The following is a 27,894-nucleotide window of genomic DNA, read 5'->3' on the forward strand; positions in this document are numbered from 1 at the left end:
GCCTGAATGAATAGGAATGTGTTGCGAATGGCTGAAATGTTTTATGGCTTCTGCCATTTCTGATGCCAAATATCTATGCCATGCATAATTGTTTCTTGTTAATGGTTCTCTACAGGTGTTAATACTATTAGCCCAGCAATGCTGAGTAAATTAACACCAATCTGCTACTGTAAAAGGTGTGCCTATTTAACACACATTTAAGTTCTACAATTGTTGACTGTAATTTTTGCATCCTGTTGCCTTTCAACTCCCGCCTGACACCTTTCTCCTTTCTATACCTGCCAACTACCGGTAAGTTTTCTTTTCATACAATTGACATTGGGCTTGATTCCATGAAAGCTTAGGACCACAATAAATAAATGTGTTAGTCTTTAAAATGCCACAAGACACTTGTTTGTTTCTGAGATATAAATGGGCCACAGATTTTGCATACCCCCCCATTTGCAAACTTAAGCATACAAAGTTTAACCCTCAGTTAACTTGGCTGCCCTGTGTATCTACTGCCAGTGGGGACCTTGAATGTAAGTCCTTAATTAGAGGCCTGTTATTCAACTTCATGCAAAAATAAACTACATAATATACACATACAGTGGTACCTCGGGTTACATATGCTTCAGGTTACATACGCTTCAGGTTACAGACTCCACTAACCCAGAAATAGTACCTCAAGTTAAGATCTTTGCTTCAGGATGAGAACAGAAATTGTGCAGCGGTGGCGCGGTGGCAGCAGGAGGCCCCATTAGCTAAAGTGGTGCTTCAGGTTAAGAACAGTTTCAGGTTAAGAACAGACCTCAGGAATGAATTAAGTACTTAACCCGAGGTTCCACTGTACAGTCTTTATGGTTGGGCTTTATTCTGAGCACAGTATTGGAACATATATTTCTGATCTCCCTGGCATGTTAAAGTATTTCACCAGCTACTGATTATATCTCCTTGCATTTTCATACTTGTTTTGTAAGCTGCCATGAGCATTTTAATAGAAAGGTAGGGTAGAATATTTTAAAACAATAAATACGTAATCAAATGCTCTTGGCATATCTTTTTGATTTATTTTAGGGACAGAGTATGAAAAATCCAGTCTGAAATTCCACCTCCCTAACACCCTAATACCTGATTATTATTACCATTATTGTGCAAAAGTTAAGTTTTTAGTTCCTGATCTGCAGATTGGAAGTCCTCCACTCCAGTCTAGAGAAAACACTGATGAAAGGTGACTGCACAGAGCAAAACAAACAAATGAGATAAAGAGCAGCTTCAACAAGGCAGTGATGGATAGGGGGTGCCTTCCACCTTGCCCAAAGCAGAACAGTACAATCAGCATTGCAGCAGACAGGAGAAAAGAAGAAACCTTGCATTTGATGGAAAACCCTTGGGTCTGAGCACAACCCGGGTCCCATCTTTGACAAGCACCAGTTTGGGGAGCAAACTGGGTTCAACAGTGCTGGTTATATTTACGGGGTTGCCTGGTGACTTCTCACTTTAAGGTGCAATCCTATACAGAGTTGAATTTCTGAACCTGGGAAGTTAAGAGATTGTATATCCCAGCCTTGAAATCAGTACCTGGAAGGAAGACCCACTGAACTCAACAAGTCTGATTTACGAGTCGATGGATATAGGAAGACCTCTGAAGGCAGCCCTGTTTAGGGAAGCTTTTAATGATTGATGTTTTATTGTGTTTTTAATATTCTGTTGGGAGCCACCCAGAGTGGCTGGGGAAACCCAGCCAGATGGGTGAGGTAATAATAATAATAATAATAATAATAATAATAATAATAATAATAGGGCTCTGTTGCCCCAGTGCAACAAATCAGCTCTGAAAAAGAATTGGACTTTTTATGGTTTGGAAAGTGATGGGCGATGCCTGGGAAAGTGTGGGATGAAGGAAAGGCCACCTGGAAGACTTGTAAACATCTTGCAAGCAGATCAGGATTGTCGTGCAAGTGCCCCACAAACAAATCAGAACAACCATTCAATAAAGACTGGATGCGATTGAACCTTTGTAAAAGCAAAGCAGGATGAATGCTCCATAAACAAGTCATCTGGAGGAGCCCTCAGTTGTGGGATGCAGCCAGAGGTTTTCTCTACCCAGGTTCTGGCCCAGATGCCCTCCTGGGCTCCAGACATGGCTACAAGTAGGGGCAATCCGCCCAAAGTCTGATCTGCAAATGTCCCACAGTTCCTAGACTATGTGAATTCTCTAAATCTCCATGGGGCATTTGCAAAATGAACCTCAGCTTCATAGCAGGTCTGATCTGGTTGTCTCTAGGCAATGTTGTGAATTACAGTGGTACCTCGGGTTAAGTACTTAATTCGTTCCGGAGGTCCGTTCTTAACTGAAGCTGTTCTTAACCTGAAGCACCACTTTAGCTAATGGGGCCTCCTGCTGCTGCCGCTGCGCCACCGGAGCATGATTTCTGTTCTCATCCTGAAGCAAAGTTCTTAACCCGAGGTACTATTTCTGGGTTAGCGGAGTCTGTAACCTGAAGCATATGTAACCCGAGGTACCACTGTAATAAAACAATGGTGTGTGTTTTTAATCTCACCCTTTCTCCCCACAGTTCAATGTGGGACATACGGTCTTCTCCTGTTTCCTCACAACATCCTTGTGCTATTGTAGGTTAGGCTAATAGAGAATACCTGAACCAAGACCAGCCTGTTAACTTTTCAGATGAGCAAGGATTTGAACCTGGCCCACCCCCTAAAAGGTGTACATTTTCTGTCCCAGTAAGGAATAAACAGCCACCAGTTTTCCTGTAAATACCTGAATAGGATTCTGCCTTCTCTGATGCACGCGTGCTACTGCATTGATTTTACACATAAGCAAGGTGTGCCAAGCCTTCTGAATCCAGCCCCTCAGCAAAGGGGTTTTTTCCTCCCTTCTTGGCCAATGGCTTTCCATGAATACATTTGCTGCACAACAATATTTTCTCAGTAACTCCCTGATCTCCTTTCACCAAAATGCAGTGCTACACCAGCACATAAATGTGTCCCTATTGTCAGCTGTGAAATGACGGCACCAGTGGAGCCACTCATTGTGACATGCTGCACTGTGCAGATCTGGGATCGAGTTGTACATCTTGACTTGTGCAAGTGCATGTGCGCAGTGCCGTATGCATGGAATTAGCACCTTTGGGGACAGAGGCTGGGCTGGGCTGCCTTTTGGTGATGACTTCTGAGGCTTCGAGTGACTTCTGTTTAGCCCCATACAGATTCCGGAGAACTTGAGACATTTGCTGCTTTGCTGCATTATAATGTGCAATTATTAGCTGACATGGAACATGGAACTTATGGCCACTCGTGCATGCACAGCTGATTTGAGCCGGGACTAGCTTGCTATGCTCTGGACAGCAGTGGGAAAGTGTTATGATGCTCTGGTGCGCTGACAACAAGGCACCAGTGGCTTCACAGGGTGGGGGACTCCTTGGTTGTGGCTGCTGCTGCTTTTAACTTTAACAAGGGACCCATTGAGCCAGTGAATCTGCTCGTATTGCCAACTCCCTTTACCAGATAGTAATAATCCAGATCTTCTCATGTCTCAGACCGTCTTCCTTTCACATTGACACAAGAGGGGGGAAATACATCTCCCCCACCCCTCCACCCAGCTTATGATTAATGATGTTAATTAGGCAAGCTTTATCCCTCTCTTTGTTCACACCATTCCCCAAACTGACACAGCCCAGAACATTAAAACACAAACTTCATAATCATGGCAAAAAATAAAAGAAAATAAACAGAATATTCAGATGGGCCCAGAGTACAATTAAAAAGAATGCTGTTGCCACGAAATGCCCTCTGCTCCCATTTTGACTGAGCCAAGAGGCAAACAGTGCCTTGTGCTTGCTAACAAAGTGTATCGCTTCATGCTTCTCCATTCCCTGCCAAGCATTAGGGAAGTCTGTGGTCAGCTTTTTGTGGTCAGCTTTTTGTGAGTACAGGAGTTGTATGGGTCCCAATGCAGCGCACAGTTAAGGGCAATTAACGCCAATAGTTCAATGGGCTTAAGTGTGCTTAACTTTCTGGATTGTGGTCACAGAAGGTTCCTGAGAGGCAGTGTGGTGCAGTGGTGAGAGAGTAGGACTCGGACTTGGGAGACCAGGGTTCAAATCCCCACTCAGCCATGAAGCTTGCTGGGTGATCTTGGGCCAGGATTGCAGCCTAACCTACCTCCCAGGATTGTTGTGAGGATGAAATAGGAAGGAGAACAATGTTCCTTTGAGGAAAGAAGGAAGGGCGAGCGAGGGAAGAGGGGGGGAGTTGAGCAGGCGCGCTATTTGCAGGTTGAGCAGGCAGCAAAGCTCCTCCAGAGAGGGAGAAACAGTCTTCAAATAGTCCCCAAACGTGGCAGCAGGTAGGGATGGGGGAGAATTCAGCTAACCTCCAAAGGTGAACCTGCTTAATTCACAATTTCTGAAGCAGTAAGTGAACTGAAATACAGCTGGCTTTGGAAATCTGCACTTCTCTAAATTTTGCAGTGGTTTTCCAGCTGGGCCATGTGTACAAAATGCATATACTGGGGTAAAGCATACATAAGAATGCATACCCTGGTGAAAATAACTTACAAAAATGCATAATATTGCATTGCAAAAATGTCTAAATTAGGCAAAATTACATACAGAAATGTGTACTTTAGGATAAATTTACTCTAAAACACTGGTGATTTTTTACAAGGAATGTAAAAAGAAAAGAAAATTTGATTACTGATATGTAAATGAAGAGAAATGAACTGATGGCTGGAAAAAACGAGACACTGAGAGAAACCAATGTGGACAGATTTGCCCTCTCCAGCAGCAGTTTCCCCAACCTCTCCAAGGCTGCTGCTTGGCAGGCAGCTCAAAACATCCAGAATTCTTTTGCTTTCTCTGGTTGAATTCAAATTGCCCCTCTCTCTCTCTCTCTCTCTCTCTCTCTCTCTCTCTCTCTCTCCCCCCCCCAGCTGGGAATGCACATACCTGTTCAGGTGGACCCACACACCTGCACCTGCAACCATGACAGCGGCCCCTTCCATGGGGTTCCCAGGCTCTAGCAATGTTGGGTGCGAGTCAATGCTTAGTAAACAAGCATCTTCAGCTCTTCAGGTAGAACAAAAGCCTAGGGAGATGGTCCTATCTTCACTTGGCATGGTTAGGTAGATTTGAAGTCTCTGCGCTAGATCTTTCCCAATGTAGGCAAGCACGCCCCAGGAGGTGGGCGGAGGAAGCGCCACTGCCTTTGCAGGAGTCCTTGTGCTGGCTTCCGCTAATAGAACCCCAAAGCTGAATCCAGACCATGCTCCCTATACAAGCTCAAAACTAACATCATCAAACTGTGTTATCTGTTTACAGTGGTGCCCCGCAAGACAAATGCCTCGCAAGACGAAAAACCTGCTAGACGAAAGGGTTTTCCGTTTTTCGATGCGCTTCACAAGATGAATTTCCCTATGGGCTTGCTTCGCAAAACGAAAAAGTCTTGCGAGTCTTGCGATTTTTTTCCCGCTCCCCCCTTTTTCTAAGCCGCTAAGCCGCTAATAGCCTTTTAGCTGCTAAGCCGCTAAGCCTTTAATAGCCGCTAAACCGCTAAACCGCTAATAGCGCTAATCCGCTAAGCCGCTAATAGGGTTGCTTTGCAAGACGAAAAAACCGCTAGACAAAGAGACTCACGGAACCGATTAATTTCGTCTTGCGAGGCACCACTGTAGCTGTTTCACTCTGGAGCCTCCCTTTCACTGTTGGAGAAAGTTGCCACAATAAATGCACCAATCTTAAAGGTGCCACAATATTCTTCATATGTAGTAGAAGGTTGTGTGCAATGTAGCTTATTGTGCTAGAGTAATAATGTTTCTGAAAGCGGAATTTGATGTATTTCCCACCCATATGAGAAGACCAAGACAAGGGCCCCGTCCTCCTCCGCCTATCATTATCCTGGTTAAGGACACAGGAAGCTGCCTGGTGCTGAGTCAGACCATTTAGACCAGGTGTGGGGAGCCTTGGGCCTCTCAGATGCTGCTGGACCACATATCTCACCATCCCTGGCCATTGGCCTGCTTGCTGGGTCTGACGGCAGCCGTAGTTCAGCAACATCTGCAGGGCCAAAGGTTCCTTGCACTGGATCTCGGTGGCACTATGGGGAAGAGATCCCCAGGGTTTTGGAGAGAGAGAGGGTGTCTTTGCCCCCTTACCTGGGGACTGAACTGGGGACTTCCTCTGTGAAAAGCCTGTGCTCTGTCATGGATCCACAGCCTCTCCTCATGAAAGGAGTGCAGCTCCACAAACCATTTGTTTTTAAAAGGCTTTCTTTGTAAGGCGAGGGAAATGTTTTAGGGGGAGAGATAAGCTGACAGCTGCAGCTGGTTGCGGGGGAAGGAGAAGCCTGTTGCTGCAGAGATGAAATGTTAAGAAAGAAGATGGATGTTGTTCTCCGGTCCTGCACTTCCAAAGCTTTGGGTGCCTCTGACTCCCCCCCTGCCCTGCCCCCTGCCTTCAAGTCCACCCGGCCTCCCTGCTCTGCTCACAACAATCCTGGCCACTGCCTCTGGGCACCTGCCCCGTAAATCCTGATTCAGAAGGGGAGGAAATGTGCTTGCCTGGCCCCATGATAAAGTGATTGCAGCTCCTCCATCCTGGACGCCCTTGCTTGGCTTTGAAGTCTGTTTTCATGGCATGGCAGGCAGAGGCGGGGGAAGCTGAGGAGCTGTCAGGAAGGGCCTGAATGGCGGCCTCTGCTGCCAAGGAGCCTCCTCCCTTCCCGCCTGTCCCATGTGGAGATGATTTGCTCATCCAGGGTGAACTTGGCTCGAACCTGGTTCATCCTGGCTAGCGCATGAGCAGCGTAGGGAAACATCTTGTGGATGAATATATTTGTGTGTGTGCGCGCACACACCCCCACACCAAAAACTGGTATCCAAGCCAAGAGCTGTGAGGGACTATAATAGCTCAGAGGTAGAGCACATGCTTTGAGTGCAGAAGAGCCCAGGCATATAGAGATATACTAGAGAGTTAGAAGGACCAGTGAGCAGATGGAGGAAAAAGACATCTCTAGGCCTGAAAGTCCAGAGAGCAGCTTGCAAATGCAAGCATACACAGTTCTGCAATTCCACTTAACAAGCAAGAGGGAGAAAGTAGTTATAGAATGACTGGATTTTCCACATGATGGAATCATTGTTTCCCCCCGTGGAGTAAAGCAGCACCGCACACCACATATTCTTCAGTTCACAATTTGTATCCAAATTCAAGTCAATCCACAAGAAAAGCAACATAAGGCCACCCCCCCCCCAATAATCTATAGGCATCATGTAATTGGTATGATATCTAGAATAAGTTTGTACGAGAGACATATCTAGCAGTGCATAGCAGACAAATGCTTTCTCCTGGAAACAGACACTGAAGCCCCAGTACCTGATCCTGCACATGCCTTGCCCCATAGCATACTCAGCTCTGGTCATTGGCATGAGCACTAGGAATCTCTTCCAGGGGCAGAAGGAGGGAGCAGGTGCACCAAATCCCTCTTGTTCCCCCCCAAGCAGATGATCAGCATGATAAGTTGAGGAAAATGGCAAGTCATGGGAGGACGTGACGGAGGTCTGCACAATTATGCATGGCGTAGGGAAAGCAGACAGCAACTTCTTCCCCCTCATAACACCAGCCATCCAATGCAGCTGGTTGGCAGCAAACCCAGGACAGACAAAGGGAAACACTTCTTCACAGAGGACATGTGTAAACCATGGAACGCACTGCCTCAAGATGTGATGATGACAGCAGTAGCAGCTGGAGGGCCTCTGCCACCACATTCAGCACCTCCAACCTCCTCTTGGTAAGTGGCAGTGACCTTGGGAAGATGGGACAGCAACAGACCCACACCAGTGCCTCCCCACTGGCTGCTACTGGGTGACAGCCACCAGTTTAGGTGGAGATGGTGTCAAAGGTAATTTGACCAATTCACTGAGGAGAGAGGGCTATTATTCATGGTGCTGATATGCCACACACCTGCCAGGACTGGAGCCCTCTGGAAAGAGGGCTGTTGCCCTCCTGCCCTGTTGTGGGCTCCCCAGAGGAATCTGCTTGCGCAAGACTTGGACGATGAAGGTGGCACCCAGTTCCCTGCAGCCCAAAGGGTCCCCAGGCAACACCAGAAAGGTGGCAGTGGCAAGGCAAAGCACAGGCAGCTGGGAAGCACTGAGCGATTTCATTTGGCTATAAAACAGGTCTCCACTTTTCCACAAACATTTCATATTTTGGCCTCTTATTTTTGCTAGTTGTAAAACTTTCTCCTCATAAACAAATTTTATGAAATTTTGTCTAAAATGCACATTTTTGCAAAGCAATTCCCCCCATAATGCCTTTCTGCATATTATTTTTGCATTTCTGCATTTCTATGCACACGTTCCCTCAGCATATGGATTTTTGTTCCCATTACTTTGCTTGAGAACTGCATTGCAATATTCAGAGAAGTGAGAATTTCTAAGGAATGTTGCGTTGTGGTTCTTGTCTTGTTTCAGAAATTGTGAATTAGGGAGGTTCACCTTTAAACATGATCTGAATATAATTTCTTCCCCATCCCCAGCAGCCACTCATAATTTTCATTTCAACAATTTCCTCAAAGTGAGAGTGGCAGAGACCCTCTTCACCCGCCACGGTCAGAATCCTTTGAAGCCCCAGCAGCACTTTCTGTTTTCTGTGAATGAATGCTATAATTGTAGAATGTTTGCAATGCAAGTAATTGTACATTTAGGCTGCAATCCTATATCTCCACCTACCTTTAAGCACAAGGGCTATAGCATTTAAACTGCCCCTAACACTGTTGCAGGCACACGCTAATACATTTGCACTAGGAAACTGAGGAAGTCTTCAAAAACCAAACCTACAAGTGAGCCAAATGTGGTGACCTAACAGCAAAATTACTGCCAACCTAGCAGTTTGAAAGCACATCAAAGTGCAAGTAGGAACCATTCTGGTGGAAAGGTAAACGGCATTTCTGTGTGATGCTCTGATTCGCCAGAAGCGGCTTAGTCATGCTGGCCACATGACCCGGAAAAACTCTCTGCGGAGAAACACTGGCTCCCTCAGTCAGTAAAGTGAGATAAATGCCGCAACCCCAGAGTCGTTTGCGACTGGACCTAACGGTCAGGGGTACCTTTACCTTTAACAGCAAAATGCACTAAAGAGAACACAACCTTTAATACGAACAAAGAGCAGCATTCATAGGTGGAGGAGGAGAAGGGAAAATTCTGTTGCACAAGCAGAAGTCTGTTGCATGAGTATAGGATACAACCCACAGTTTGAGGGCCAGTTCACACAACTCCTTCTAACATAGAAGGCTCAAGGCAAATTGGCTTTTGCTGTAGATTTTGGCACATCAAATTTGCTTGGTTGAATATGGTAACATAACCTATGCCCAGTGCTTTTCTTGGAGGGGGAAAAGGTGCCAGTACTCACCATGACGTTGTTACCGTAAGTGCCACATTTGTAATATTTTTTTTGGGGGGGGGGAGATGCTGGTACAGCATACCCTTGAGTCCCCCCAGAAAACAGCACTGCCTTTGCTTCCTTAACCATGTCCTCACTGGACATTTTCCCTAACAATTTTTGTTAAGAATGCAATGAGCCACATTACAGTCACTTGCCGTACCACTGAGAAATATCAGTTCAATAATCTGAACGTTCCTAGAAACCCAACTTCAATTTAATGCAGTACATTTCTTTAAGGTTGTTGTATGAATCAGTGGAGGGGACAAGAGAATCACGTATTAGCTTGGGAAAGACTACTGGTACCTATGAATCCTAGGGGGATCAGCAATGGCAATTCCATACTAGACAAAGTTAATGTGCAAATCCAGGTCCAGCTTCCTTCAAAAGTCTCTCTTTAGCAGCCTAAACCTTGTTATCGCCTTTGTTGCTTCCGCACCCAATCTGTCTACATCTTTCTTAAAGTGTGCAGCCCAAGACACTAGTCAGTCTGGAGCTTGAATGAAACACCCCTAGAACATCCCCTGCATTTTCTTTCATCAACATCACAGACTTGTATTCGATTTATGACCCATTACAACTCCCAACTCCTTTCCTGCAAAGGCTACTTTAAACAGGGAGGCAGCCCAAGCCCTGTTCCTTGCTTGCTTATAGGTCTCTCTCTCTCTCTCTCTCGACCTCTGGCAATGCATCACTAGGAAATGGGCAAATGCTGGTATTTTTATTACTCCCGTCCAGCTCTGCTGACAAAGCTTTGCGTCAGTGGCTGGGGAGGAGGTTGTTCTCTCTTTCTCTCCCTTCAGAAGAAAGAGATAAGATTTGGACCGTTAAGGGGAAACTTTTCAAGGAGACTGCCAAGACTCGGAAAGCTCTCCTGAATAATGTAACATGATGTCTTCCCAAAAACTTCCCCAAAGTCTCGTGTCTACTATGTCTACATTTCCGTTCCCAGCAGGGCCTGCTGCCAAAGGAGGACCTCAGCTCTTCCCCTTTCAAAACAACTGTTATTGTCCCCTTCAGAAGGCTCTTCTGCACTTTTCAGCTTCAGTGAGCACATGCTATGGGTTGAATCCGTGGTCTTGTTGGAACTTCCCTGCAATGGAGTGTTCATATGTGAAACCATGGCCAGTCATGGCACTCCAAGGTCATTACTGTACAAAACAGGCTGTGGAGCAGGGGGTAGGGAGCCTGTGGCCTTCCAGAAGTTCATAATATTGTGGAGTTGGAAGGTACCCCAAGGGTCATCTAGTCTAACCCCCTGCAATGCAGGAACCTCAACTAAAGTATCCATGACAGATGGCCATCCAACTGCTGCTTAAACACCTCCAATGAAGGAGAGTCCACCACATCCCACTGTTGAACCACTCTTATGATCAGAAAATTATTCCTGATGTTAAGTTGGAATCTCCTTTCTTGTAGCTTGAATCCACTGGTTTGGGTTCTACCCTCTGAAGCAGCAGAAAACAAGCTTGCTCCATCTTCCACATGATAGCCCTTTAGATATTGGAAGATGGCTCTCATATCTCCTCCCGGTCTCCTCTTATCCAGGCTAAACATACTCAACACCCTCAACCATTCTTCATAAGGTTTGGTTTCCAGACCTCGATCCTCTGCACACATTCCAGCTTCTCAATATTCCAGGTGTGGTCTGACAAAGGCAGAATAGAGGCAGGTGCCAGGGTCAGGTAAGTAATAACTCACAAGGTGCCAGTGAAGTTAACTCCTTATTCAAAGAAACAAAACAGCTCAGGCCCATTGAGCCCAGTAACTCTCCACAGTAGGTCTTGCCCCAATGATGCAATTGTGAGGACTGAAGGTCTCCTCCTTCCCACAGTTCCCTAACTCTCCCACCCCCAGGTCCTTTGTCTTGTCTCTCTTTGCTCCATCCTCTTCATGTTCTGGGAGATGGGGGGGGGGGAGCTGGTTACAGCAGGAGGGGGACACCCCCTGGTTTCTTCAGCCTTAAACAGGTCAGGACCACAGTACCTCAAGGACTGAATCTCCCCATATGAACTGACCATATGAGACTGTTCTTTGTGTGCCTCCTCCATGAGAGGTCCAGAAGGCAGCAAGATGAGAGCAGGTCTTAGTGCTTTGGCTCCCCACTTGTGGAATGGCTCCTTTGCTACACATCTTTAGATGCCAGGCAAAGACGTTCCTCTTCTCTCAGGCCTTTGGCTAATAAAACAATCGTGGGCTTTTAAACTGGGGGCGGGGGAGTGAGGGTCTTTCTTTGTAACTATGTTATGTATTTTTGTGTTTTTATATTGTAAACTGCCCTGTGATCCTTGGATGAAGGGCACATTAAATAAACAAACAAACAAACAGCTACCCCTCCCAGTTTGGTGTCATCTGCAAATGCAATGAGGATCCCCTCAATTCCTTCATCCAAGCCATTTTTAAACATGTTGAACAACAACAGGCCCAGGACAGAACCCTATGGCCCCCCCACTCGTCTCTTTTTCCCAGGATGGGCATGTTGGACTCCAACTCCCACATCCCTGACCATTGGCCAGGCGGGCTGAGGAGGTGAGCGCTGGAGTCCAATCCCAATAAAATTGGGATTAAGAGGTTTTCTCAGGTTGGCTGTGTCCTGTTGGTGAAGTGGTGGTGAAAATGCTTGCGGGTGGGGGTGGGGACTGACAAAAAATGGGAGGTCAAGGAGGGTCAGTTGGGGGAGAGAAATGTCTCTATTTTCATCTAAGGAATGTTGGAGGGCTGGCTTAATTAAATACAGTGGTACCTCAGGTTAAGTACTTAATTCGTTCCAGAGGTCCGTTCTTAACCTGAAACTGTTCTTAACCTGAAGCACCATTTTAGCTAATGGGGCCTCCTGCTGCCGCTGTGCTGCCTGAGCACGATTTCTGTTCTCATCCTGAAGCAAAGTTCTTAACCTGAAGCACTATTTCTGGGTTAGCGGACTCTGTAACCTGAAGCGTATGTAACCCGAGGTACCACTGTACTTAAATTGTGGGCCCATGTGGCCACGCCGCATTTGTGGCATCACCAGTAGCCATGGGGACAGGTGCTGACATCATCATAACACAGCTGAAAGGATCAGAGACATTCTCAGGTCTACTGGTGGCAATCTGCCTGGGTAGCCTGCATATAGCACTCAGCTAGAGTGTGCACCTTCTACAACTGCCCCACCCCTCCAAAACATCCCCCCGAGAGGGTGACTAGGCTTGGAAACTGCCTCCCATTGACTTACAGGCCAGAGGTTCCTCACCCCTGCTCTACGCTGTAAAGGAGATGAATTTCCCACACTTGCTGTGCTTTGGATGAGTTCCTGGGACACCAGGAGAAGATGGAAGAGGCATTCCTCGGAAGCAGGTGAGTAGCCCTTTCTCTATGACTGATAGTTATCTGTTTGGGGCTGCCAGATGGAAATCCAGAGACTTTGCCTGTCAGCTCAAGAGGTCTTGTCAGACCCATTAAGCAACATACCAACCACACCATGTAGTTTGCAGAGTACTCCAGCCAATCCTTATAGGATGATAGCTTGTCCTGGTGGGATAGACAGCAGAGAGAAGGGGAAGGAGACCTAGGAGGCATCTAGCCTTGAGCAGAGGATTCATGAGGGTTGTTGATCTGCTGGAGCTCGAATATTTGCTCTTTAGTTTGTACATAATCAATAGATCGAAGAGAGAAACAAAACTGCCACAGCTTCTCTGGATTAGTCTTGCCCCCATCTCCTTTTAGTCTGTCTCCTGACTGTGAGGCTTCCCTGAAGCCACCCTTCTCACAGCAGCCAAAGGAGCCGTCAACAGAAGAGTGGATGGCACAAATCAGCAGGAGAAGCTGCGGCTGCCAACCCCCGGCAGAACTGGATTCCCAGATTTGTTTCAATGATACCCCATTGTTTTCCCCCTCCCTCCCTGGTCGTGGTTGCATCTGGGAACTGACAAAGATGGGCTGCCAATTTCCTGTTAAATAATGTTAAATATTCCTGTTAAATAATGAAAATAATAGTCTGGAAAGACCCTCAAACAAAGCTAACAAACATAAAGGGGGGTGCACAGCAATGTGTGAGTGTTTATCAGGCCTTCTAGGGGTCCTCGGTGCATTTCACGGCATCCCTGTCACACTTGATGCAAGCTACTACTTAACATTCTTCCAATGTGCTTAATAGAGAGGTAAAGAGGTCAGCTCTCTCCAATGGCTGCTTGCATCTCTATCTGCATGAGCCTCCTCTCCCACTATGGCCTGTAAATGTGCAGTTAATCAAGAAACTCTCCATGCGATTTGTTTGTGCTGAAGATGGAATGATCTGTTGCTGTGTGCACAGGTCAGGCTATGCACCCTCCCCCTCCACCATGTGTTGGGAATGGCAGGGGTGGGCATGAGAGATCTGTCAACTGAGAGGCCTTTTACTGTGAAGAAGAAAGGAACAAGTATTGGCTGGGGAGGGAGCTTGGTTCTCCAGCCCAGGGGTGTATTAAAATAAATGGCAGAGAACGGCCGTTGGGATGCATTGCTTTTCATATGTTCCTTTCAACCCATATGAGTCTGGCACCCCTAAACCGAACAGGCATATCCGGCTCCGACGGCTATGACTGGGACATCCATTTATTCACTGACACTTTGGCTGGAGTGAAGCAGTGTTTTAATTTTGTGCCTTTTGCTGTTGTGCTGCTTTTGGCAGCGGCTGCTCACACCCGGCAGCTCCCACCTCTCCCAAGTGCATTGGACCACTTCTGAAAGCTGTGTCTCAGTGAAAGACAACCCACTGAAAAGGAGGACTCGGGAAGACAATCTCGCAATTCTTCCTGAAGCTAGGACTGCAAGGGGCAACTCAGGAGCTCAGCGCACTCCCGATTCTTCTTTTGCCATTTCAGTCACCTGACATTGCAGGATGTCATGTGACTGTCAGGTGGAATGTTCTGCCCCCTTGCCAAAGTTGCCTGCTTCTGAATCTGCCCCTTTGGCCAGATCCAACCCCCCACTCCTGCCTTAAGGTCCAGCTTTCTCTTCCCCCACCACAGTCTGCAGAAGATGTCTGGAGAATTCTTTCTCTTAGTGGTATCCTTATTTATTATTATCATCCCTGATAATATCATTGTTTGTTGTTGATTTTATTTAGATTTTATGTATCTATTTGCTTGATTTGGTCTGTTTTTAACACTTTAGTGTTGGAACTTTATTTTGTACAGGAGTTTAGGATCCTTGGATGGGCAGCTGTCTATAAATGATTCCAGCTCACTGACGCTTAATATTACTCTCCTGTTCCATTCAGTTCTCATGGGTGCAGCTGCAGAGCAATGTACCTGAATAAGGGAAGGGCCTAAGCTCATTGGCAGAGACCAGGGGTTGTGCACAAAACGTCCCAGATTCAACCCTAGACATTTCCGGCTGGAGCTGGAGATTTGTTGCCAGTAAACTAGGGAGATGGGACGATGGTCTGACTCGGTATAAGGCAACTTCCTGTGTTCTAAAATTCTGGTTTTGGTGGGAGAGTTCATGGCAGGTCTTGCTGAGCAAGCTTTGGAGAAGCTCTTGAAGCAGAAAGCCCAAAGTATGTACCCTCTCTGAGATACTCCTCTGTAACGGACAGGAGTGTGGAGCTCGGTGGACCAAGAGGCTTTGTTTGGTTTGGTTGCTTTCTGATTTCTGCAGCTGCGATCAAAGCTCGGTGTTGTTGGGAGATCTACTCCTCCCCCTCTAATCCTCCAGGCTTGTATGCTCAGGCCTGACACTTGGCCCAGCAGCAGAAGGTAATGGGTCTGGAGGGCTGGTTAATCATTCCAAAACATGCTAAGCGTGAGCACTCAGCACAGGCTTCCCCCAGCTTATCGCTATTGCTAAAGTGTTGAAGGAAATGCAACGGGGCAGAGGGAGTTTTTGAAGTTGCTATCTAAAAGTCCTCCATTAGGAATCCATAAAAACAGAGTTTTTGCAAGGCCGTTTGCAAAACGGGCTGGTTTTATTAACTGGTTGGCAAAGGTCTTCCTGCAGGGAACAGGGAAAAGAAATATCAATAATTTTTAATGATTGTAAATGCTCATTGCACTTTACAGATAATGTGAAGGGGGAAGAAAACGAGAGGTCCTTTCTCCAAACAGCACTTAATCTAAACTCAGGGTGGGAGAAGAGATCATGTCCACACCATACATTCAATGCATATTTAAACTACACGGCTTCTCCCCAAGAGTCCTGGGAACTGTAGTTTGTTAAGGGTGCAATAGCCCTGTGGGGGGTGAACTACAATTCCTATAATGCTTTGGGGGGGAATAAGTACTTTAAATGTGTATTGAATATGCGTTAAATGTATAGTTGAGAATGGGGCCAGAAAAGGGAGAAGAAGGGAAGGCCAGTGTAAAAAGGGAGAGGAAGGGAAGGCAAAGGGTCCTCCCCTTCCTCATACAGTCCCCACAACGACCCCTTGAGGTGGGTTTTAGTCATATATACGTTGGGCCTGTACATCCTCCCAGTAGCACTAGCTTCCTCTGTACCTGAGATCAATGGTCCTGTTTATTACAGTGTTTTGTTGCTCCTGCCCTGCTGCCTGTGCAGAAGGAATTATGGGCCTGGTAATTCTTGAGAGGAAATGTCATACAGTGGTACCTCTGGATACAAATGGGATCCGTTCCGGAGCCCCATTTGCATCCTGAAGCGAACGCAACCCGTGTCTGCGCGTGCGCGGGTCGCGATTTGCCACTTCTGCACATGCGCATGATGTCTTTTCGACCGTCTGCGCATGTGCGAGCGACGAAACCCAGAAGTAACACGTTCCACGGAGCACAACCCGAAAGCGCTCAACCTGAAGCAACTTCAACCTGAGGTATGACTGTATAGGGAAGCACAAGTATTGCTTGTTCTCAAATTCACACCCTTTTTCAAATGTGCAAGGTGTACAGCCTCCAACATTGCTCAGATGAAAATAGGGGCATTGCTCACTCCCCGCCAACTGGCCTTTCTGTACCCCCCCCCCCCTTTTTGGGGCATCTCCTGCAGAGCGTTTCCTATCAGAAGAAGGGCAAGGGCCACCATTGCGGCACCAGCAGGACACAGCACACACAGCAGCAGCATCCTATTATAATAATTTATTATTTATACCCCACCCATCTGGCTGGGTTTCCCCAGTCATTCTGGGTGGCTCCCAACAGAATATAAAAAATACAATAAGCCTCCACTGTCCTGAGAAAACCCCTTAATCCTGATTATATTTTATGTTATTCTTTGGTAGATTTACAAAAAAGAAAACACACACAGAGCGAGACATATATATATAGGGGAAGAGTCGACATACAAAGCTTTTAAAAATAATAATAATAATAATAATAATAATAATAATAATAATAATAATAATAATAGACTCCTTGTGCTCCACTGTGCTCCCCCTTCCCTCCCTCCCATAAAGGAAAAACAACCCCAGGATTCCTGCTATGAATATTGCTGATTGCTCCACCCCAGAGTCTGGGCACCTTAAGCTGTTGCACCGCAGCTGCTGCCTTTCTCCGAGCTGCAGTAGCATCACTCTGGTGCTGACTCATGTTCCAGCATTGTGTCCTGGCAATAATAACTCACCCTACCTATGCAGTGCTACCGCTTAGCTAGCTATCATCAACCCTGTATATATTTAATGAATCCAGGGGTTTGCTGTGCAAGCACAGGCTCTCTGTGTGTCTGACATGGAATCATGCTACTTTAGCCTTTTCATTTTTGTTAATGAAAGGGGGTGTTTCTGGCTCTCCTGGGCAGGCAGTGAAGCCTGGGGGTGTCTCCTTGCCCTCCTGCTGTCCACATGCACATTATTCCCCAGTGTGCCAAACTGTTCCTTAAAAACCATGTTCAGGGCAGCAGAATAAATTATCCAAAAATAAGGTTTTTAAAAAAGCAATTATATTCAACATGCATGACTTATTTTCTGTTTGCAGAATTTAGATTTATTTTGCAGCTGAATACACAGTTGTTCTTTAATCCTGATCTCATAATGGATTTTAGCAACCTGTTCACAGTCTATTCACCTATCACATGGCAATAAGATCATGCCACTAGATAAGAAGCCTACATGTGATACAAACTTTAACCACACCATAAAATAGCTGACAAAAACTCTCCACAATAAATAAACTGATTTGCACCAACAATTCAATGAAACATATTACTTGGCTCTAGAATTCCAGTGCTGAGATCTTTCATGTCCCCCTTAGATGCCCAACTCTGGACTATTCTGACCTGACCTGACTATCCTGACAGTAAGAGCTGTTCGACAGTGGAATTTGCTGCCAAGGAGTGTGGTGGAGTCTCCTTCTTTGGAGGTCTTTAAGCAGAGGCTTGACAACCATATGTCAGGAGTGCTCTGATGGTGTTTCCTGCTTGGCAGGGGGTTGGACTCGATGGCCCTTGTGGTCTATTCCAACTCTATGATTCTATGATTCTATGATTCTGTGACATCACAGCAATGTTCATGGTAGCCAATAGGACGACAATGCCTGCCCAGTTCCACTATGACGGTGGACATTTAACTAACTAGTGACTACAGAAATGACCGCCCAGGTAACAAAGTTATTTGGTCCCATCTTTCCCTTGACCATTCCCCACCTCAGCCTGCTCTGCCAAGCCACAGGGGTAGAAATCAAAAGGTTCCAGGCACTTACTTTTCATAGTCATGCTTGCAATACAGCTGCCGGTTGCGACAGTAGCAAGTGCCGGAGAGAGCCTGCAGGCAAGCGGCGCACTTCAAGCAGCCTTCGTGCCACGAACGCTCATTCACCCTCAGGAGGAAGCGGTCGGAGATCGGGGTGTTGCAGCCAGCACAAACCTCCCGCATTTTGGACTCTGAGCCTTGATGGCAGGGAACAACAACAACAACAATGAATTGCAAAACTCAGAGGTCCTCCTCATCAATGAGAACAGCTTACAAAGAAACAGGGAGGCCTGGTGTGTTGCGGGTCTGTGGCGTGACCTGCTGGGATACCCTGCCTGGCGATGCTTTTGCAACAGAACACTCGGGTGGTTCATGTCCCAGGAACTCATTGCTGAAAAGAACCCACAATCTGCATGCAAATGGTGCAACTTGTATAATTGTACTCCGCCCCGCACTATAGTTGGAGCTTATATGTTGCAGTTTGGTTCATACTTGGATTCTGTGACTTTGAAGTCATTCCATTGTTTCGAACATTCAGTACTTCTCAATAGTGGTAACCCAACTGTGGAGTGACCTTCATAGGGACGGTAGTTCAACTCCCTCATCATTAACTTAGGAAAAATCTAGAAATATTCATTTTTACCCAGGCAATTGGAGGCTGAAAGATCTGTTCCTGGCAACTCTTAAATTATTAGCTGTGAGAGTAGGTGGTTTTAAAAAACAAAAAAAACCCAGTTTTTGTTTAGTTTTTAAGTGTTGTTTTAAAAGGTTTAATCTGTTTTTAGAATATTGTTTAAAACTGTTTTTAGACATTTTAATTGTACTGTATTCTGTTATTTACATGTTTGCCACCTTTGGGAGGAAGCAAGGAATATAAATTTAGCAAACAAACAATATTTGTACATTAATGATTAATTTTTTTAACCTGCCTCATCCCAAAAGCACTCAACAGGTAACAGAGCATTTAAAATATTTTATCCATATAATATGTGTTTTATACTGCTGTCACTACAATGGGAAATATTCCATAGTCCTACATGAAGTAAGTTTTTCATCTACAGTTCTTCTTTCTGTAAAATGGGTATAATACCAATTGCCCTCATAGCTCATTCCACTATTTATAAAATTTTACTTATATTAGTAATCAATCTGATTATTTTTTGAATCCCAAATATCATTTTTAAGAAGTTTCCCCTTATCCTGAAAACATACATCCCTTCATAGTTTAGAAAACTTTTTAAAAAACCAATCCCAAGAATATAAATAAAAATGTCCTCCTGCTTCTTGAAGCTCAGAGAATGTCCTTGCAGATTCCCCACACTCCATTCTTTACAATGCTCTTGCTTGTGTAAGAGTCACTACTGCGCATCTTTGACCCTGCTTCATCCATTCGGTCAGTTTCCAGCCCTCTCTACTGTGGCTTAAGCAGGACATACCTCACTTCAAATAGGAGATAACTTTTTAAATGTCTTGCTTGAGTTGATCAGGATTATCTGTGCATCAATCTATGGCAGCCGTTCAAAGACTTCCTAGCATGGACTGCAACAGATAAGGAAGTAAGTGCAGGTGGGTCATAAACACCCTCTCCAGCGTGTTGGACGTGGCTTGGGGCTGAGGCAGTGAGGGAGTCTAAGCTGCTGCCAAGTGCATGTCATCTTCAGTGCGGAGGTTGCTGGGTCTTGTTGGCGCACTTCCTTTCCTTTCGGGCTTCCCTGCTTGTATGTGTGAGTGCATGTTCGCGCTCGATTGATGACGTGTGCTGCCCTCTCGGTGCTGGAGAGGAGCCATGGCTCTGTAGTAAGGCTTTGCACACCGGAGGCACCTGCTTCAGTGCCTGGCATCTCCTGGGAGGAGGGCTGGGGGAGAAGCCTGCCTGGAACCCCAGAGAGACTCTGCCTAACCTGCAGTTGCTGTTGTTACTGTTATCATTAATTCCCTTCTAAACTGCAGTTCATCTGAAGACCACAGTATATGACATAATATAAAATGATACAGTAAAATTACAAAAAACCTTTAAAGCGTTACAAAAAAATAACATTAAAATAAAATAAACTGACAGTGGAAAACAGCCTCCAAGATGCTGATGTCTTTGATGTTTCCTTTCCACTGAAATGTATTGAAACTGATTGAGTAATTAATGATGATAGTTTTGGCCATAGTGGATAGCAAGACAGATTTCAGTGGAATCTGAACTGCAGTGGAACAGAAGCAGTGCTGATTGTGGTGAACATAGGACGGGATGGAAATGGCTGCCTCCTTACATTCCTAGTCTCTTGTTCCACAATTGGATACCACAGTGGGGAAGGTCTGTGTCCCTTGTCATCAGCAGCTGGGCAATGCTGCTGCCAGCGCTACTAGCAGAGCCTCCCCGGCTCATTTTCAAGGCCCAAGGGAAAGATGCTCTTTCAAGTTTTTGGGTCCTGTGCTGTATAAGGCTTTGTAGACCAAAATAAAAACCATAGCATATAGACAGCCAGGGCAACTCCCTAAGGGTTGGTGTCACATGGCCCACAGAGCCACGTTTGATATTAGCTGCAGCATCCTGACTGTCTTCAAGGGACAGAAGGTTGCAATAATCTAGTTGGATGGTTATTAGGGTGGAGATAAGATGTAGTTTATGGAGGAAGTGAGGAGGGACCAGAACACACCAACAGCATAGGATCTGCTCCCTCCCTTCATAGAATCATAGAATTGCAGAGTTGGAAGGGACCCTGGGGATCATCTGGTCCAACCCCTGCAATGCAGGAATCTTAAAGCATTCATGGCAGGTGGCCCTCCAACCTCTGCTTAAAAACCTCCAAGGAAGGAGAGCCCACAACCTCCCAGGGGAGACCATTCCTTGGTCAAACAGCTCCTTCTGCCAGGAAGTTTTTCCAAATGTTTAATCTCCTTTCTGTAGCTTGAAGCCATTAGTTCAAGTCCTACCCTCCAGAGCAGGAGAAAACAAGCATATTCTGTCTCCCATGTCACACCCCTTAAGATATTTGAAGATGGCTATCACATCTACTCTCAGTCTCCTCTTTTCCAGGCTATAATTTAAATGTATCTTTTTAAAAAAATAAAAATTAAGCCTTGAAAAAACCCTTACCAGGCTAAAAAGAGGGGATTTCAAATTCAGATGAAAACTTCATGGTTATTTTATCTAGAAAAGCAAACTTAACAATGTAATTCTACACATGTCTACTCAGACATTAGCTCCATTACTCTCAGGTAAGTGATTGTAGGATTGCAGTTTTGGTCTGCTTAAACCCTGAGACGTGCATGTTTTCTAAGAAGGGCACACTCAGTATAGTGTGATTTGCTGAAATTTTGAAAGATGTTTAAGGGTTAACATAGCACCAGAATACATAAAATATGACAAATAAGTTGCTCTGAACATATGATAGATTTATCCAAAGATTGGTGACTGTTATAATCCCATGAATTTTTGGAGCAAAAGGACAAACTCCTGAATCGCAATGTTCAGCTTAATTTTTTTCTGGTTTGATTGCAGTCTCTTGATAATCGTATTGCGGCGAGTGGTAGCACCTTTCAAAATTCCCTCTTCTATGCAACTCTTAAAAGTGTGGGGAGCACTGTTTTCCTTTGCATTATATCAGTCCCCGTCTCCATTTCTAGACTTCTGATTTCTCCACACACATCAATTCATAAAACAATTCAAGTTGCAGTGAATCAAGAGCTTGGGATTCCAGCACAACCCAAGTATCACCACCAGTTATACTAAAAGGCCCTTTACAATTCCTTGCAGGCTCACTTGGGCAGCACTTGCAGCAGATCTCTCTTCCTTGGATTGGCATGCTGAACACACACACACAATCAGGGCAGGTCGGGGGCCAATGTAATATCTGGGAGCAAGGACTTTTGTTCTCATTCTTCTCATTGCCTTTACACCCACATCTTCCGCCTGCACATGTCTATAATCATACTGAAATTAAAAGTCATAAAGAAATGGAGCTGGTTTGAGCTCAAGAAAACAACCCTCACTTACGCAGCATTATTCCAGTTTATTTAACGGCAAAATGCCGAGGTTTGCTGCTTTAGTGGAAACTCTCTGGCATAATTGTCCCAGAGATGCCATTTCAAAGGTCTCTGTACTCCCTTCCATGCATTATTTGCTTCACTTTGTTTGTATGAAAGTTACTGAGAGGGATATATTTTTCCCCCAGACTTCATCAGTGCTTGCATAGGCAAGCCAAGCTTGCAGTATGAGCTGGAGTTCTGTGCACACTTACTCAGGAGTAAGCCCCACTTCAGAGTAAAGATGCATAGGCTGCATGGGGGTAGTTGCCCTCTCTGTATATTTTGCACATGAGAGTGGAAAGGTCAGCGTTCCTGTACTGTTAAGAATGGGGGATAATAAAGGATGAATGAATTGCATTTTCCCCACAACTCCTTAACATTATAAAAGACCTTGTTATCCAATATAGAACAGAAGCAGTATCTGGCAGGAGAGGTGCTAGAAGATCCTTCTTATTTAGCACAAGATGTCAGTCTAAAATGATATCAATGTAAATTGGGGAAGGAGTACGACAAGGCTGTATATTGTCTCCCTGCTTATTTAGGTAACTTTTATGCAGAATTTATCATGGCAGAATTTATCATGGCACCCCTTTCATGAGGGTGAAAGAGGAGAGCGCAAAATATGGTCTGAAGCTCAACATCAAAAAAACTAAGATCATGGCCACTGGTCCCATCACCTCCAGGCAAATCGAAGGGGAAGAAATGGAGGCAGTGAGAGATTTTACTTTTTTGGGTTCCATGATCACTGCAGATGGTGATAGCCTGCTTCTTGGGAGAAAAGCAATGACAAACCTAGACAGCATCTTAAAAAGCAGAGACATCACCTTGCCAACAAAGGTCTGTATAGTTAAAGCTATGGTTTTCCCATTAGTGATGTATGGAAGTGAGAGCTGGACCATAAAGAAGGCTGATCGCCGAAGAATTGATGCTTTTGAATTATGATGCTGGAAGAGACTCTTGAGAGTCCCATGGACTGCAACAAGATCAAACCTATCCATTCTGAAGGAAATCAGCCCTGAGTGCTCACTGGAAGGACAGATCCTGAAGCTGAGGCTCTAATACTTTGGCCACCTCATGAGAAGAGAAGACTCCCTGGGAAAGACCCTGATACTGGGAAAGATGGAGGGCACAAGGAGAAGGGGATGACAGAGGACGAGATGGTTGGATAGTGTTCTCAAAGCTACCAGCATGAGTTTGACCAAACTGTGTGAGGCAGTGGAAGACAGGAGTGCCTGGCGTGCTCTGGTCCATGGGGTCACAAAGAGTCGGACATGAATAAACAACTAAACAACAACAAATCAATGTAAATGCACCACTTTTGTTTTCCAAAGGAATTAGAAGTGCTCCAAAAGTCAAGCTATGGTTTTCAGAATGCTGATGTTTCCCCATCCTCAGAATACTTTTAGCCATCATGATTATTAAGAAAAACATTGAAACATGTTGGTTGTGCCAGCAGGAACTTAGGAAACTGTGTAGGACTACGCCATTTGAAATAAGAAAACCCATCTATTGCCTTTAAAAAATCCTGGCTTATGTAAACTTAGACGTTAATGAGCAGGTTATATCAGGATGTCAGTGATAAACAGCCTGTGTTGTTATCCATTATAAACATAATTACATTCACCACTGGTATTTTATTGTCCTTATGGGTCTAAAAGCTTCATTAAGGTTACACATTCATTTCTTGACATTCCTTTTTTTGAATTTGTTATAGGCATTGTATTTCTACTGTGGTCATGTGTTTGCTGAGTATTAATTCTAATAGTAGATTCTCTATATATAAGGTGCTATATTCCTCAAGGCAATGAAAAATAATTTCATGAAAATAATTCAAAAGTGCAATAAAACAGTGTGTGTGTGTGTGTGTGTGTGTGTGTTTGCACAAAACAGTCAGCATAATACTGTACATCTAAGGAGAACTCTACATATACTCAAGTTCACTGTCCTGACGTTGCTTTTCAAAAATAACCTTTCTGCATTTTGCATCAGTGAGCTTTAATTCACATTAAGTAGCAGGTTTGCTTCTAGATTAGCAAAGGGCATCCTAGTCTGGGTTGTTATTGTTCCCTTAACCAGAGTCTAGAGAACCAAGAAAGATTTTCTGAAGCTGATGCTATACTAGGGCCCGTCTAGCACTTACTTGGAGCCTGAGTATCACTGCAGACATTCAGCCAAGACCACTGGATTGTGGGGCATTTGCCCCCCACCTGTGGAGCTGCACACACGCTTCCCTAGATCAGAAACTCACCATAGCCCAGGACGGGTGTGGCCTCCTGGAGACAAGATGGCGCCTCTTCCGTCTTCATCCTCCAGGTCTGGCAAGCATAGGATGGACCTGCCATGGAGGAGGAGAGACTTAGTCATAAAAAAGAGAGAGAGATAAGGGCAAGGGAGGCTGGCAGGCAACAGCTGGACTCAAGCAGGATGAAGGAGAATTGGGAATCCAACTTCTGCCTTCTCAAGTGCTTGCCAACAAAGTAACTCCAAAAAGGGCTAGGTACTCTCAGTGTATTTTACTGGATACTGTTCTGGATTTGGGAGTGGGGCTGCTATTTTTAATTTTTTCTGGCAGTGGGACATCTGTGCCTCTGATGACACACAAGAGTGTTTACAGCTCCCCATGTATGCCATCTCACTATAGGGTTGCCAACTGTTTCAGTGGCTGCTGCTTCTGTGCTATCAGCCATCAATATTAACCGTAGGTAGTATTAATCACTGTGCTCTGAAAAGCATCACCTGCTGACTTCTGCACCTTAAAAGCACAAGAGCAGACCAGCTATGCCCCCCCGACTCCATCTGTTGGTAGATATGATCACACCCGGGCTTCATCATCTACATTGTCTTCCAGTTCTTTTCTAAGCCCTCCAATGTTTAAACGAAGCCCTAAACAAGTTACCTGAAGGATTATCTCTTGCATATACATACTCAAGACTTTCACCAGAGGCCCTCCTTGAGGTTCCCCTGCCTGGTGGTGTGTGGGCATGGGGACAGGGCCTTTGGGGTGGTGGCACTGATGCACAAATTGATGGTTTTAGATGCTAGGCTTCATGGACTTCTGGGGTCCTCCTTTGTATTATTTCAGTACATAATTAACATTTATTGTTTTGCCTTCCTCCAGTTACCCCATGCTTTGTAACTGCTCCTATATTCCTGGTATGATTAGGACCCCCCCCCCATGGTTTGCCAACCCTGATGAAAAATGAATTCTCTCTGAGCTTATGCTTATGCAGTTTCCCATTTTAAACTCACTTAACAGCACCATCTTTTAGACTAAAGGAATAAATTAGAGTTGTGCATATTTACTTGGGAGTATACATCATTTTAGGGACACGGGTGGCACTGTGGGTTAAACCACAGAGCCTAGGGCTTGCTGATCAGAAGGTCGGCGGTTCAAATCCCCCAATAGGGTGAGCTCCCATTGCTCAGTCCCTGCTCCTGCCCACCTAGCAGTTCAAAAGCATGTCAAAGTGCAAGTAGATAAATAGGTACCGCTCCGGCAGGAAGGTAAATGGCATTTCCGTGCGCTGTTCTGGTTCGCCAGAAGCGGCTTAGTCATGCTGGCCACATGACCCAGAAGCTGTACGCTGGCTCCCTTGGCCAATAAAGCGAGATGAGCACCACAACCCCAGAGTCGGTCACAACTGGACCTAATAGTCCCTTTACCTTTACCTTTACCTTTACCAAGCAAGCTACTTTCTCCTAGCCTAAGGTGTGTGTCTGGTACAATAAATTGTAATATGAGGTTATAATTAGATTATTTGTCAACATTTCAGACAAGCTTTTTAGGTGTGCCAGCAGCAGCTTGATCAGCAGGAACTAGCTGGAGATGATTTTCAGAGCAAAGAGAAACATATTGCCTGCTCATTTCCACAGACTGAGCTGCTATTAAAAACATAGCTACAGGAGCTAGTTGAAAAGTTGGGAACCCTAATTATTATAACGGCCTACTTTACAGCCTTGGGAATTCCTGAGAGTGGGATGCAAAAGCAGATGACAATCTGGTAGGTAAGAGATAAGGGCATAAATCAGGCTTTCTGAGGTAAAACCAAGGAAGTAAAACAGACCTAACAAATGAATTGAGCGTTATACAATATCTTCTTTATCCATGCTCTTGTTCTTCCCTTCCTAACATTACAGTCTCTTCAAAATGTCAGCCACGGCAAATGGCACAAGCATAAGGGCTGCCAAAATGAAAATATTGTTATAGGTGTGGGGGGGGGGCGCTAAACCCTAGAAATTAATAAATCCTAATTGGGGTGGCACATAACAATATGAAGCTATTCTAAAAGCGGAATGCTGCTGGGATTTCAGCCTGCCTGAAAATCAGTCCCCTAACCCCACGTGCGAAGGAGCTGCTTTTAGTCAGCCATCAGCAGTAAGGGTGACTCTCTGCACATGCTCAGTGACTTAAGGCATTCAAAGTGGATTCTATCTGAGGGTTAAGGTCTGGACACCCATGGCAACACCAAAGCCTCTAAGACAAAACTGCTTCCGTCTATGACAAATGAAAGTAAGCCAAGGTGAGCCCTCAGGCTATAGGAGAAGTTGCCCAGTCAGGCTGGAGTTGTAGGTGAGGATTGCTGGTGTCTCCACTAGAAGCAGGAGATGCATTACGTTGTGAGTGCCAAGCTGTGCCTATGTGGATGGATGACTGGAGAAATAAGAGCACAACCATCTGATCTGGTCATAGGGCAAACCTTCCAAGGGGGGGGGGGTGTTCCTTTCCCTAGATCAGGTTCTCTAGCTTCTGAGAAATGAGGGACACCCCCTGGGTCTCTGTGCTAGGAAGGATTGGAAGTTCCTGTGTGACACCTGATGCAGGGAAAGGACAGCAGAGCCTAACTGGAAGGAGCCTGGCCTGAACAGTATATCACACAGAGATACCGTGGGGCGGCCTTCTCTGTGAGTGGAGCTGCTTGCAGGAGTTTATCCTAATTTGATTAGCTTGTTCTTCACTGATGTTCTTAATTCTCATTACTCTCAGGAGTAGCTCATCCCAGCACTCAAGCTGCAAATTCCTGCTCCAAGACCAAGAGCAGGGCATGGGAAACATAGCAGGGTGGGGGGCTCCAGATTTTGCCATTGTCATTCCTGCTGGCTGCCTAGTCCCTAGAAATCACTTCCGCAGTTAAGCAGTGTGCATAGATATCATTGGCAGGGCCAATGGGAGAAAAGTTCAGGAGTGCAACTAGGAACTCTTAACACCCCAATTTAGAGAGATGCTAGAAGTAGGGATTTCCTTAATTGCAGCAGGAGCCTGTGACCCTTTAGACGCTGTTGCACCAGCAGGACCAAAGGTCAGCGATGATGGGTGCTGGAGTCCAGAAACATCTGGCCAGCCACAGTTTCTCCATCCCGACATTAATTCTACTGCATGGAGACAAGAAGGAGAGGTCTCTCTCCATTTGCAGTCCAAGTTAAAACAAAACAAAACCCTTTCCCACCTTTTTTATCAAATAGGCCTGGTTAGGATTGTGTCCTTAGACTATAATCCTCTGCGGGTTTACTTCTCAGTAAATATACTTATATCATCAGATTCTTCTACCTGTCATTCAGTACCTGGTAGGGTATCCTACTTTGCTCCTCCTCTGCTTTGGACAGGAAGAAGCAAGAGCTGTGGGGATCAAGGGGTCTCAGGAAGACGGCAGAGGAGGAGGAGGAGTTGGAAAAGGGATTGGGACACGGAGAGCGGGGCGGGGGGGGGGGCGGGTGTCCCAGGCAGGTACCTTGGTCGTGATCTAGAAACTGTGATCTAGGGCCGCTCGCCTGCCGCTTCGACCTGTGGGACCCCCGCGCACCTGTCCGGATCCTGACTCCTTTTTGTCAGTTCGAGAGGGCGGAAGCTAG

General features: G+C 45.5%; 1 protein-coding gene and 1 long non-coding RNA gene across 3 annotated transcripts in view; one reads left to right on the top strand and one right to left on the bottom strand.

The window, feature by feature from the left end:
- LOC310699117 (LIM homeobox transcription factor 1-alpha-like) overlaps positions 1-27,894 on the bottom strand; it is an 87,360-nt gene that overhangs the window by 54,721 nt on the left and 4,745 nt on the right. Inside the window, exons 2-3 of one of the 2 annotated variants that reach the window (XM_083486729.1) lie at positions 24,296-24,382; positions 18,038-18,224 (exon numbers count right to left, since the gene is read on the bottom strand). In XM_083486729.1, coding sequence (XP_083342855.1) covers positions 18,038-18,224; positions 24,296-24,353 — 245 coding nt within the window. In that variant the 5' untranslated portion in view covers positions 24,354-24,382. Of the gene's footprint in view, positions 1-6,559; positions 6,856-18,037; positions 18,225-24,295; positions 24,383-27,894 lie in introns of those variants that run through there. The other variant, XM_083486730.1, reaches the window with a different exon arrangement.
- On the top strand, positions 12,506-14,835 carry LOC310699166. The gene is made up of 2 exons (XR_014521956.1): positions 12,506-12,770; positions 14,674-14,835. It is a non-coding gene; the product is annotated as an uncharacterized lncRNA (long non-coding RNA).

Source organism: Podarcis liolepis (assembly GCF_965112155.1).
Source record: "Podarcis liolepis genome assembly, chromosome: 2".
NCBI classification, from domain to species: Eukaryota; Metazoa; Chordata; class Lepidosauria; order Squamata; family Lacertidae; genus Podarcis; species Podarcis liolepis.